The following is a 13,478-nucleotide window of genomic DNA, read 5'->3' as shown; positions in this document are numbered from 1 at the left end:
AACTGCTAACCCTAATATCCATAGAAAAACTAACAGAAAATAAAAAGGATATAATTGCCTTCTACCTAAACTCTTTTTACTTGAGCTTGGTTTGAGCATAGCTATTGGAATTAATTAAATAGAAGTGAGCCATTAGAGTACACACAGAAGCAAGTATACATTTATAATAAGCCTGATTGACATATTGTTTTAGAGTCAAAATTACTTGCTAGCTTGATTGATTACTTGATATAACTCTACTGTTTGCTTGTATACCTTGATAAATCTCTCTCTCTCTCTCTCTCTCCTCCTCTCCTTCCATTATTTCTCTCTTCCAAATAAGCTATAACTCTCTTACGTCATTAACTTATTATTTTTATAAAAGTAATTCTTAATTTACAAACCAAAGCTGGAGTAGCTCAGTTGGTTAGAGCGTGTGGCTGTTAACCACAAGGTCGAAGGTTCAAGCCCTTCTTCTAGCGTTTTATTAAATATAAATTTTTTGTTGGACTTCCTAGCCCCCATAATGGGCTGGGCGTTGGGCTATACACAACCCAGGCCAGATCTGATTTATCTTATTTTTTGATGAAAGAAGGGAGAGAATTACATGGACATATAAAACACAAGATTAGTTTTAAGAGCTTACATGCAAAATAATCTAGGTTAATTCATATATCTCATATTAGTGTATCAAGTACATTTCAAATCTATTATCACAAATAAATTAAAAAAAAAATCTATTATCACAAAAAAATTTCTAGTCTTATTTAATATTCTTATAGAGTTTAAAAGTTTGAAAAATCTAAGAAGTTAATTCAATAAGAGTTATTGCAAAAATCGGCGAGGAGGGAGCCCTATTATAGTGTTAAGATAGGTTACCAAATTTGATAGCTGTCCTATTAAAAGGTCCTAATTTATTGGATGGTCACCATACAAAATTACCGAGCCATGTAATTAAAAAATCGCTAGCGTAATGGAAAAGGTATATCAATACAAGCATATTGAAAACATTTTCCCTATTATAGTTTCCCTTAAAAAAAATATTCTAACATTATAAGTTTAGGAGTATTATACATTTCTTAAAAGGATAGTCGAAATTCCAAATTCGATTTGCAGCCGTATCCATTTAGGAATATCCATATCTGATCAAGAAATATCTGAATGCAATAACCAAATATTCAATCCGTTTACATTTCTAATGTTGACTGAGACAAAATTCATCAATAACCAGCTTGATCAAATTGTAAGCCCAGGTGAATCACCCACAGAACCATGGTCAGTGCCTACTTTTTTTTATTTTTTTTCATTTTACATTTTTTTTATTTGCATTTTAGTAAGCCCAGGGGAATCTTTCAGCACATTTAGGGATGACCTCCATCATTCCTTTTAAATTTAAATCCAAAAAAAAAAAAGAAGGGCTTCCAGTCATGCTGATTTGATATAAGGAAATCTTGTGTGGGACCCATCAACCTGTAGGTCCCACACCACTGCACTGGATACACATGGCAAATCAATATTGGACCCAAAACCATGTGAAAGGTGGCCAGTAAACCCACCTCCCTAATTGATTTTAATTTCTAAATTTGGTGATAAATCTCACATAAACACCACGTGTTATCCTCCATACCCATTTCTATGGCAAGACGTGCCTTCTTGAATCCTAAAACATTTAACAACTACATTAACTTTGACTTGGTTTTTTTATAAATAAAAAAAAGAATCATTCCCTATCTAACCTTACAGGTTGGCATGTATACTTGGGTACTGGTATGCGTCTCACGTTCTCTTCTTTTATAATTCCTCAAAACCTTACATATCTATACATACCACTTCATAGCTCGAACCTACATTCACGTTCTCTCTTGTTCTAGGGTTTCTGTGTTCAAGAAGAAAGAAGAAGAAGAAGCAGAAGAAGACAAGAAAGAAGAAGAACTCGAAGAAGAAGAAGAAGAAGAAGAAAAAATGAAGCCCTCTCTTTCCCTAGTCTTTCTTGTATTTGTGATTCATTTGGGTTTGGTATCAGCCCGTGGAAGGTTGGCCGTGTCACCAGCAGAGTCATTGGCAATCTCTTATTACCAAAAGAGCTGCCCAAATGCAGAGGCCATTATCTATAGGAAAGTGAATCAATGGATTACCACTGATCCCACCATTGGACCTGCTATCATGAGGCTGCACTTCCATGATTGTTCTGTTAGGGTAAGCTAAAAAATTGAATCTTTGGTCTCAATAGTCCAATTTTGCACCATATATGTCTTTGGGCCTAGGTCTTAGGTATTAGTATTGGTACTACCCGTATCGGTCTCGGTCAATACCGATATCAATATGGATCGACTCTATTAAACCGGATCGGACCGTTTCCCCTCATCCCCTGTTCCATACCACTGGTATGGTATCGGTATCAGTATCGGGTTCCCCCAATACCCATACATTGAAGTGAACCATGCTTTGGGCTGTTAAAATAATATCTTGTTTTGATGATATTTTGTCATATAGGTTTGGGAAAAAGATCTGTACTTGGTGGTGTTTTCTACGCCCTCTCACAAGGCACCGTCAGATGATGCCTCTGCCTTTGGGTAGATACCTAGGTGTGTTCATCCATTGGTCCAAACGCTTGTGTAGAGACAATGTGACCAAGTAGAGATCTCTTGCCCTGTTTGTTTATATGATTATGACTGTGATTGACTGAATGTGTGTGTGTGTGGGGTGTGATGGTGTAGGGGTGTGATGCTTCCATTCTACTAAACCATACAAAGAGTGAAAGGTATTCAGAAAATAGCAAGACACTGAGAGGGTTTCAAGTGATTGATGATATCAAAGCAGAACTTGAGAAGGCTTGTCCCAAGACAGTTTCTTGTGCAGATATCCTTACAGCTGCTACTAGGGATGCCACTGTTAGGCTTGGAGGTCCATTCTGGGAGGTTCCCATGGGAAGGAAGGATGGGTTGGTGTCCTTAGCCGTGGAAGCCCATCAGGTTCCAATGGGCCGTGAAAGTGTCACTAAACTCGTAGAATTTTACCAAGCTCGTGGGTTGAACATTGTTGATTTGGTTGTTCTCTCAGGTAAAACCCATCATAATACTTTCTTGTTAATTAATGTATAGTAGCTCTCTTATTTCAAATTTAATCATTTGGACCCAGTGATGAAGAGTGAATCTCTTCAACCATGGGATCCGATCCTTTGATTGGACTAGAGAAGGGTTTTATTATGGGTATTGAGAAAAACTTTAATCCTAATCATTTTGCGAAGTTTGAATAGGCCCAGGAACAAAACCAGGCCCAATCCAATTCTAGGCCCAAATTAGGTGATGGACTAGAGTTAAGAGTGTTAAGACTTGAATTGAAGAAGACCCCCATAAGGAATCCCCTATTAAAAGGGTTCCTAAGTTATGCCTAGGAATTTTGTGATTCTAAACAATGAATGAAGATTGCAGTTTATCTGCTTAAGTGTTCATGTTCTTATATACCTCAAAAAAAGAACCATAGATATGTATTAACTGTGACATGGATGTGGGTTTCAGGAGCACACACTATTGGAAGGAGCACCTGTGGTTCGCTGCAGTTCCGGCTATATAACTTCAGCGGAACCGGCAAGCCTGATCCATCCATTGACTGGAAATATCTCAACTACTTGAGAAGAAAATGCAGATGGTCATCAGAATTTGTTGAACTTGATGCTACAACCCCAACGGTTTTCGATACAGCATACTACACAAATCTTCAGGAGAAGAAGGGATTGCTATTGACAGATCAAGAGCTCGTCAGTGATGCAAGGACTGAGCCTCTTGTTACCACATTGGCTTCTCAACCTTATGTCTTCAATTCTCAGTTTGCAGTGTCCATGGTGAACCTTGGAAATATCCAAGTCCTTACAGGCAAAAATGAAGGTGAAATCAGACAGAACTGCAATTTAGTCAATCCTCGCCGTCGTGTGGTCAAATCTGATCATCACTAAGATGATTTTTGGCCATTTTTTGTTTTCTATAATTGCGTTGAAATAAATTGTTGATGAGCTGTATTTTTCAGATATTTTTGAGATAGTCATGTTGTTATACATTTGAGATATTACTGTTACTGATGAAGAGAAAGGGTACTTTTATACTAGAGAAATTTGCTTGTAATATAAAACCCTAAATCTTAATTATAAACCTTGAAAGTAAACCTATGTACCTATTTCCGTTGAATTTTTCCTAACAAAGAGAAGAAATTATAGACTACAACCCTACAAGGCTCTTGAACCTTCAAGCACCTCACAAGTAATCAAGATGTTCACCCCGTTTTTGAGCTTCTTATTCCCCTCACAGTAAAGTGGATCTATGAGAATCGTTGCACCAATGCACACGGCTGTAGTTTTTCAACTTGGTTCTGGCACACGCCTAGACTCTCCATTAGGCTTCCTCCGTTTCTTGTTTAGGTTGAAGCATGTTGGTGCAATAGTTCGATTGCGTATCCACTGGTACGATCCTAGGGTAAAAAAGTAAATAAAATGATTTTTAATTAACAAGCAGGGGCATTTCAGTCTGATCCAGCTCCGTATCAGACGAGACCGTCCCGATCCAACCTTAACCATGGGTTACAGACGATTTCAGGGATTTTGTGGACAGTCCCAACATGATATTTGTTTCAGATCCTGAAAGACGAGGCCAATTAACGGGTAGGGGAGAGCACCAAGCATTCCTCACGTGAATCAAAATATGGATGTAGCTTTGGCTTCAAACAACTCTTGCACCAGACAGAACAAGACAGATTCAAGTTTCATGGGATTCATCCCTTCATGGGATCACCACAACAACAACCACTACCGTCTCGATGAAGATGCTGATCGTAGTGGAGAAACTGTCCCTTGATACGCAGGATGGCCACTGCATCAAGAACAAGTCTCTGCCTCTTTCATTTCTGATAGAAATACTGAAGCAGATGATCAGCAATGAAAACAACATAAGCTGGCTAACCTGTTTGACATCTTTATTGAAGATGGAAGTCCAAAGGAAAAGAAGTTTATGAAGATCATCATGAACAAGCTCAAAAAATAGTGGAGACGGTAGAAGGATGGGTTCCTGGGCATGGTTGGAAGCCTGGCTCAGAAGCTCGTTCAGCAAAAGCTGAAGGAAAACCGGAACCCACGAGTAGACCCTCACTGATAGTGCAATACCCTGACTGCACATCTGCAGGTGCAAAAACCCCTGCAGGCAATGCTAATAGGAATGCATACAGCGCTCTCAGCAATGAAATCCAGACAATAATTGCCAAGTCCAATGAAACAATTACCAACCAGGAACTTGATCTTAAGGCAATAGGAATGCTAAAAACTAGGGGGATTCACTCAAACCAGCCTCTAGTGCAGTGATTATAAATTATTTAGATTATACTAAAAGAGAGCTTCTAGGAGTGTACTGGATGTTCAGGAGTGCTTGTATGGGCCTTTATCAGGCTATGCACTTGAATAAGAAGCTTGGATGGACAGTAACTTTCATTAAATCTTGAATTCGGATGCCTGGTTACAGTATTACAAGTCGGTTAGGGCAGGACCGAAACCAGTACCGCTGTTTTTCTTTTCAATCTTACATAATTTACAAGACACATGCTAAAACAAAAATTGACAAAAGCCAATTAACAATGGTGACTGGATGTTCAGTATTACAGAAAGTAGAAAACACATTTCTTTTTTCCTCTCCTGTTTTTACATGGATATTTCATGTAGCTTTCTTCAACTGCAACCAATCACTAATGCAAACAGCTGAATCATTTAGACAGGTGGGTAGTTTCCCTCCACCAAAAAAATCAACAATTTATCTCCTAAAAAGCAAAACCAATCCTTTCTTCTGCCTGATCAATCATCAATATCTTGAACCCATGATAAATCTGAGTAAGAAATTTTAAGGCACATTAATTCATGCTTGTTTGAGCCTTTCACACTGATCAGCAACAAAAAATTTCAATATAGAACACTGTTGGTCAGCTTTGATTTCTTTAGGTTGCCATATGAGGTTTTGGAAGCTAAGCATGCAACCTAATTAATAGAATCAGAAACATCCTAACAGAAGAAAAGGAAGTTAATAAACTAGGATCCAAAGAATTAAAATACAAAAGACGCACACAGATGGTCACTTTTAGAGACAGACGAGATGAGCACGGAGGTCACTTCTAGAGACAAGTCCAGGTACGGAGAAGGAAGCCACTTGGAAAGACCAAAAAGGAAGAAGTGTTTCATGAACCCTAACTCTGGGACACCATCAAAAAACCAAAATTCGATCTTGAGAAAGGACGATGGAAGTTTTAGGAATGAGACAACCACTGGTAATATAAGGGGAAAGGGAAATCCAACAAAGTGATGAAACAAAATCTCTGTTATTTAAGAGGTTTTGTTCGAGGCATCACAAGAGACTATAATTCTATAAACAATAAAGATTATAAAATGCTAAAGAGAAGCTTAAAAGCAGTAAGAAAAAATTTGGTAACTACAAAGAAACATGTACTGTAAGTTTGCTTCACTACAAAGGAGATAGAGATTTCAATGAACTTGCAAAAATGAGGAAGAATAAAAGCAAAGAAACAGATCAAGTTATATGCACTAAAGATCAAAGGCTTGTTTGTACCCAAGTTATTAATAGAGATGGAAGAGTAGTAAACAATTATTAGATGAGGGCCATATAGGTGACGACAATTTAGGAGAAAATAGTAAGCTTCAAGAGACTGAACAAACAGGACTTCCACAGAATTAGGTTTATAGCTTAAGATGTTTTGAGAATAATGGAGGGAGGGAAAGCTATAGGACCAGATGGTCCCTTTGATGTTTAGAAGCACAGAAACTGATTGGTTTACCAGGCTGAATAAGTTGTCTAACAAGATTTCTATAAATTATAAATACATCAAAAGAATGGTGGAAAAGCATCACAGCACCTTCCTAGAAGAATAAATGTTGCTGCAAAAATGGGATCAACCTTTTACGTACCTCTAGCAAAATAAATCTTACAAAATCTACTAGGAAAAAGATCTGAAAACTGGTTGAGAACAAATGGATGGCTGTAAATACAGAAGAATGGCCAAGACATGAGGGGCATATTATACTTAATTTGGCCTTGAAATTGACACATGGTACATCCAGACCAAGCTATATCTATCCAATGGTAATAGTTGCCACAGAACCCCTTAATATGGACCATGCAAAGAATCTTCTGACTTAATTTAAGTCTACAAGGGGGGGGGGGGGGGGAGTTCAAGAAAAGTGGGATTTTCATCAGGCCATGTAACATGGTTAATATACCTGCCTTCTCATGAATAATAAATGGGTAAAAAAGGCAAAATATAGAGAGTATGATACTCATCAGGCATGGAGAGAAACATACTTCGAAGCACTGTTTCAACAGCCGCATTAGGGACTAGAAGCCCAACAATTCTCTGGTTATCTGTAGTAGTCTCTATGCGCACAACTCGGAGCTGCTTATGGCTTTGGCGGACCTGTATAGATCATTATTAATTTTCAGTTGTTGTAACTGGAAAATGCAAAAATTAACAAGTGACATACAGTCTTTACAAAGTCTAATTATTAGCCCTCAGCACATAATGTTTCCAAAAAAATTGAAGAATCAACTGTCATACTGCCAATACACATTTCTATATACACATGATCACAATCAGTGATGATTTCATATGATCATTCCCTGTATTTTGCCATGTGGAAGAGTTATGTGGCAATTCTAAACGTTGGATATCTAAGGCACGATGCGGATTGGCCATGTGTTACATTTCAGACCGAAAAACTCACTACACACTCACATATGCAGGCATACTCTTCAATGTATGTCTACACACCCGTTTGGTAGGCCATATTTTTAAATGGGAACGCGTTCTCTATCCGGGAACATGCTCACAGCGTCAGCACAGGGACCAATGAGAGTGCACGAGGAAGCATCAAAAGGGGCATGATTTACGCCTTTCAGGGGGGGCAGGGCGGTCATTTTGTCCCATCCTGTGTCTGGGTGCACTTGCCATGCTCCCGGACCATAGTTGTCACGGTGTCTAGGTGACCCAAGGCATTGGAAAGGGCCTGGACGCAAGGAGACACCAAAAAGGCCACCAAAACACCCACCTAGGCAACCAAGGTGACATTAATTGTCAAGGCGCTTGGATTCCAAGATGGTCACCTAGGTGACACCTTGACTAGTATGTCCCGGGCAGAGACATTTTTCCCTTTTTTTAATTTCTTATTTTGTCACTTGGAAAACTCAGATTGGTCTGGAATAGTGGAATTTGACATGAGGATGGCGCCTTGGGGTCTACCAACCGACAAATTTTCAGCCCCATTTGAATGTCCATGTCGCAGGTTATTACACAGGAGTGCTGATTCCCCACTTCACATATTTTGAGTAATCAAAATTTTGCATGAAGCATTGAATTAGAATTAGATTATTTATTTTTTATCTCAAAGCATGGACCACACCCGGTACAGTCTTGAAGCCAGGTAAAGTTTACATCTTAAAGTTCTTGATGCAACTTACCATTGCTAGAAGAAGTTCACCTTTGCCATGTGGTAGGCAAGAATAGACATGGGTGGGATTATGCATAGTTGTCATGGCGTCGCCATGGCGTCCTGGCGCTGGGAGAGGTGGCATATCAAGCTACGCCATGGTGGATGTAAATATATCGTTCAATATGGCTTCCATGGCGATGCCATGGCGTCGCCATGGACGCCATACCACGATATGTTGGCATATCGGTCAATATTTGTATATATAAAAGTTAGATTTAAATTTTTTTTTTTAAAACCATTTAATAGCTTAGATGCTTTTTTATTAATGTCTATTGGAGGTGTAACTTAAAAGTATACACCTGCAATACACATTATCAATTTATCATAAAGTTTAAAAACAATAAACATATTACCCTGCACACAGCCACACACAACAGCAGCACATATTCAACTCCATTAGTCCATAATTCAGTTTTTTTTTTCTTCCCCCCTTCAACTTAATGTTATAGCAGAAAAACCAGTACTTTGATAGTTTGATTTTGTGTTTTAGTTCAGCCTAAAAACCAGTTTAATTGTTATTTTTGTTTTGTGACTTTAGTTACACTTTCATGAATTAAACCATAGTGGCATAGTATATTAGTAGTAGTGTAGTACACTTTCATGTTGATGTTATAGGACATATATTATAGCATACTAAATGACATTAAAAATAGAGAAAATAAAAAATTAAACATGATCGACATGCTCGCCATGGCAACGCCATGGCGGGCGACATGTCGATATATCGACGTGACACCCTTCCACCGACTTGGATCGCCGTGACGCCGTGACAACTATGGGATTATGTGATATGGGATGTAACCTACTAACATCCATCCCACTCAAGTTTCACCTCAAATATGTAGGGGAAGTGCCTTAAAATGATGCAGATAAATCGGCAAAAAAAAATAGTCTAGGGTTGGGTTCTATACATGTTGGGCTTTGGTCCACTAAGTTTTCAATGTAATAGTCCATGGGTAATAAGGTTGCAAACGGGATAGCTAGTTTGTTTCTTTACTTAGTTTACTTTTAAGTTGTTTTGGGTTAAAGCTCAATTGAACTGGTTCTATGTTGTTCAATTTAAGTTGCAAGTAATTGTTATCAAGTGTTTTAGTTGCGTTGGATTAGGATTCTATAAGTCCAGTCCTGTTTGGGTCAGTTTTTTTGTTATAATTTCACTTTCCTAGTCAATTTAGGTTACCTTATTAGTTAAGGATTGGCGGCTTAGGCCTTCCCTTTACAGTGTTTTGAATCTATTTTTGAGTTTTCTATATTAGTTTTCTATAAAAGGTGAACACATTTGAGGTAAATTAGTTGTGGCTCCCATGTGTATGTTAAGATAAAGTCATTTCGAATGTACAAAATATACAATGAAAGCCATTGAATGCATTGGTGAATTCAAGGAGTTAAAGAGAACTAGATGTAGGCTAAAAATGACCAGGGGTAAATTGGCAAGCAAAGTATGAACTGGCTTTAGCTCAACAACAAATATGACTTCATATAAAGTTGACAGGTAAGGTTGCTCCATTGCGACCAAGTGGTCACGGGTTCGTGTCTGGAAACAGCCTCTCTGCGAAAGCAGGGGTAAGGCTGAGTACATTATGAACCTCCCCAGACCCAGCAGTGGCAGGTGCCTCGTGCACTGGATACACCCTTTATAGAGTTCACTGGTGAAATAGGATTCATGCAGCCAAACTCTGAGTTGATTTTAAAGTATTGGTTATTTATGTAATAATTTGTTTCTCCCACTAAAATTTCCACTTCCTATTTTTGGGGCCAAGATGGGTCTAGTCTAGTTGTGGTCTAATGTCTATATTTTTGTTTAGTTTGAGATTTGAGACAGTTTCAGTTACTCTTACTTGAATTTTGTGAGACTACTTGAGATTGAAGTTTGAGTTATCAAACCAGTTATAAGTGAATCCTACTTAGGACGTCAGCATGGGACGTCCAGGTCCACATGCAAGTGAAACAGTTAAAACTGCAAAATTGGGCTTAGAAAGACCTTAATTTGGGCAATGGATGGGTTCTATTGGACTTGGGTCACTCGTTTATGGGGTTAATCTTGTAAGTGTCTTTATTTCCTTCATTTTAATGTTATTAAGTGTTTCAGTTAGGCTGGTTTAGGTTCTATAAAGTCCAGCCCTGTTTTGAGTCAGTTTCCTTCATTATTTTAGTTTTCTACTCTATGTTACCTTATTAGTTGAGAATTGGTTTAGGCCTTTCCTTTTTAGTGTTTGAACCTGTTTTTGAGTCTTCTATAGAAATTTCTAAGGAAGTCCAGCCTTGTACACAAATTTGATTAATGAGATTTTGGCTTGAACCTTTTCTTTATTCAGTGAGAATCAGTGTCATATTGGTGGAAGACAATAGTGGCTGGTGGGATTCCAGTTAAGGTTAGGTGGGATGCTTAGTCATATCTTCTTCTTGTTCTGCATTCTTCCTTCTCCATCAATACTCAAGTAAGATAAATTTATAACTCCTAATCTAACCATCAAATTTATTTGATATTTTGATATCATATTTGATAGCCTAAGAACTGTTCTTAACCAGAATCTTAACTCTATTAGTTCATTATTTTCTGAGATATCTGAGTTCCAAATTTTTAGGATCTTATGTTTCTAATGATGTAAAAGTGCTGCTTCTTGAGCCTTCCTCCACTTCCCCCCCCCCTCTTGGGCCTTCCTAGCACTTGTGGCAATGTTGTTCTCTTACCCCGCCTTCGTCCTACTATCTTGTACTTCCGTAGGAGATACAAGAGCGTTCCACCCCGCTCTTTGACGCCCCTCCCTCTCTAGTTTCCCCATATCTGCCGGGTTCATATGGAATGTTAGGGGGCTTAATTCCTTAGCCAAGCACCAAGAAATTAAAGCCATTATCAAGAGCTCTCACTCCAATTTTTGCGCCCTCTTAGAGACTAGAGTTCTGCAGCAGAATGCCTCTCGCATTGCTGCCTCCATCGCCCCCTCTTGGTCCTTTCTCTCCAATTATAACCATTCCCCTAATGGTAGGATTTGGATTCTTTGGGACCCTCTGAAAATCAACATCTCCATCTCCCACTCTTCCCCCCAGATTCTTCACCTTCTCTCCCCAATTCCAATATTTCCTTCTCTCTCTCTCGGCTGTCTATGCCTTTAATCGGGCTGCCGACCGCACCGCCCTTTGGGATGATTTGATCCACATCAAAGCGGGCATCGGCACTACTCCTTGGGGGGTAGGTGGGGACTTCAACGTGGTCAGATTTCAATCTGAAATGATTGGAGGACGGCCCCTTGACTACAGCTCTGTCAAAGCCTTCAATGATTGTTTCGATGACATTGACCTTATGGACCTTAGGTGGTCTGGCTCCTCGCACACATGGAGCAGAGGGGGAACCGACTGCATTGCTTGCAAACTGGATCGCCTTCTAGTCAATGATTCTTGGCTATCCTCCTTCCCCCACTCTCATGCCAACTTCCTTCTTCCTGGCCTTTCCGATCACAACCCTTGCCATCTCCTCATCCAGCCTTACACCTCCTTTGGCCCTAAGCCTTTCAAGTTTTTTGACATGTGGACCTCGCACCCCCTTTTTCTTCCCACTTTCCTCTCTTCATGGAGCTCTGTTGTTTACTGCCCCTCCCTCCCTCTCATTGCTTTTGCCAAAAAGCTCCGTCTCACCAAATCTGCCCTCAAATCTTGGAACTCTACCACCTTTGGCAACATCACTTCTAGGGTCACCACCTGTCGGGCTGATCTTGCCTCTGTCCAATCCCGTCTCCAAGCTGACCCCCTCAACCTCTCTCTTGCTGACAACGAGAGAAAGCTCTCCTCTCTAGCCTCCTCGGAAGAAAGCTTTCTCCGTCAGAAGGCCCGTATCAAATGGCTTGAGCTTGGAGATTCCAATTCGGCTTTCTTTCACCGTTCTCTAAAAGCTAGGCTTTGCACCAACTCCATCACCCTCTCCTCCTTGCTCGTGATGGCTCCCTACTCTCCTCTGTCCCCGCTATCAAAGGTGAAGCTGCCTCTTACTTCAGCTCCATCTTCAACCCTCCCCTTTCCCCCTCCCCCCCCCCCCTCTTCCCCTTGATCTTATTAACAAATTTGTCCCTTCGGCCCTCGCTAGCTCTCTTGTTGCGATCCCCTCTGACGAGGAAATAACCCAGGCCATCTTCTCCCATAAGTCCAACAAAGCCCCTGGCCCTGATGGTTTTAGCATGGAGTTCTTCTTGAGCTGCTGGGACCACATCAAGGATGATCTGATCAAGGCTATCCGCAACTTCTTTTTCAACCCCGGGCAGCTCAAGCAGGTCAACCAAACCTTCCTTTGCCTCATCCCCAAGAAGGCAGGGGCCTCTTCCCTAACTGACTTCAGGCCCATCTCTCTTTACAACCTCCTCTACAACTTCATTGCCAAAATCCTGGCAAACAAAATCCGACTTGTCATTCCTTCCCTTGTCAGCCCCAATCAATCTGCCTTTATCTCTGGCAGAAGCATTGCTGACAACATCATTCTCTGCTCTGAAATTGTCAGAGGCTTTGACAGAAAATCTTACTCCCCCGCTGCCCTCATGAAGATAGACCTCCACAAAGCTTTTGACTCCCTTAGATGGGACTTCATCTGTGAGGTGCTAGCTCAGAAGGGTTTCCCTCCTCCTTTCATCCGTTGGATCTTTTCCTGCATTTCCTCTCCCTCCTTCTCTGTCATTGTTAATGGCTCCCCTGCGGGGTTCTTTAACTCCAAAGTTGGAATTCGTCAAGGATGCCCCCTATCCCCCTTCCTCTTCTCTTTGGCTCTTGAAGTCCTTTCGCGGAGTATCCAAGCCAAGACTGACATCCATCTCATATCCCCCATTCCTAAATGCAAAAGCCTCAATCTCTCTCACCTTGCTTTTGCTGATGATCTTATGATCTTCTCCAAAGCCTCTCCCTCCTCCATCTCGGCCATCATGGACTCCCTCCACCTCTTCGAAACCCTCTTGGGCCTTCGCATCAACCTCTGTAAATCCAAACTATTCCT

General features: G+C 40.3%; 2 protein-coding genes and 1 non-coding gene across 4 annotated transcripts in view; 2 read left to right on the top strand and 1 right to left on the bottom strand.

Moving 5' to 3' along the window:
* The first annotated feature begins 387 nt into the window (after positions 1-387).
* Positions 388-461, top strand: TRNAN-GUU. Its single transcript has one exon. It is a non-coding gene; the product is annotated as a tRNA-Asn (tRNA).
* Positions 462-1,920: 1,459 nt separating this feature from the next.
* On the top strand, positions 1,921-3,931 carry LOC122651216 (peroxidase 7-like). The gene is made up of 3 exons (XM_043844522.1): positions 1,921-2,175; positions 2,697-3,039; positions 3,498-3,931. Exons 1-3 carry the CDS (start codon positions 1,942-1,944, stop codon positions 3,929-3,931), a joined length of 1,011 nt encoding a protein of 336 aa, XP_043700457.1. The 5' UTR covers positions 1,921-1,941.
* A 1,497-nt stretch (positions 3,932-5,428) lies between these two features.
* LOC122652246 (protein FORGETTER 1) overlaps positions 5,429-13,478 on the bottom strand; it is a 62,749-nt gene continuing 54,699 nt past the window's right edge. For both annotated transcript variants that reach the window (XM_043845932.1, XM_043845933.1), the window contains exons 31-32: positions 7,323-7,434; positions 5,429-5,838 (exon numbers count right to left, since the gene is read on the bottom strand). In XM_043845932.1, the coding sequence (XP_043701867.1) occupies positions 5,807-5,838; positions 7,323-7,434 (144 nt within the window). In that variant the 3' untranslated portion in view covers positions 5,429-5,806. The remainder of the gene's footprint in view (positions 5,839-7,322; positions 7,435-13,478) is intronic.

This window comes from Telopea speciosissima, chromosome 2 (genome assembly GCF_018873765.1).
Source record: "Telopea speciosissima isolate NSW1024214 ecotype Mountain lineage chromosome 2, Tspe_v1, whole genome shotgun sequence".
NCBI lineage: Eukaryota > Viridiplantae > Streptophyta > Magnoliopsida > Proteales > Proteaceae > Telopea > Telopea speciosissima.
This window is presented reverse-complemented; position numbering and strand designations above follow the sequence as displayed.

Bases quoted from the DNA above. Each gene is read 5' to 3' on its own strand.
- LOC122651216 (XM_043844522.1), top strand. From the start codon at position 1,942: ATGAAGCCCTCTCTTTCCCTAGTCTTTCTTGTATTTGTGATTCATTTG. The intron at 2,176-2,696 runs GTAAGCTAAAAA...GTGATGGTGTAG, and splicing joins TCCATGATTGTTCTGTTAGG to GGGTGTGATGCTTCCATTCT. The intron at 3,040-3,497 runs GTAAAACCCATC...TGTGGGTTTCAG, and splicing joins TGATTTGGTTGTTCTCTCAG to GAGCACACACTATTGGAAGG.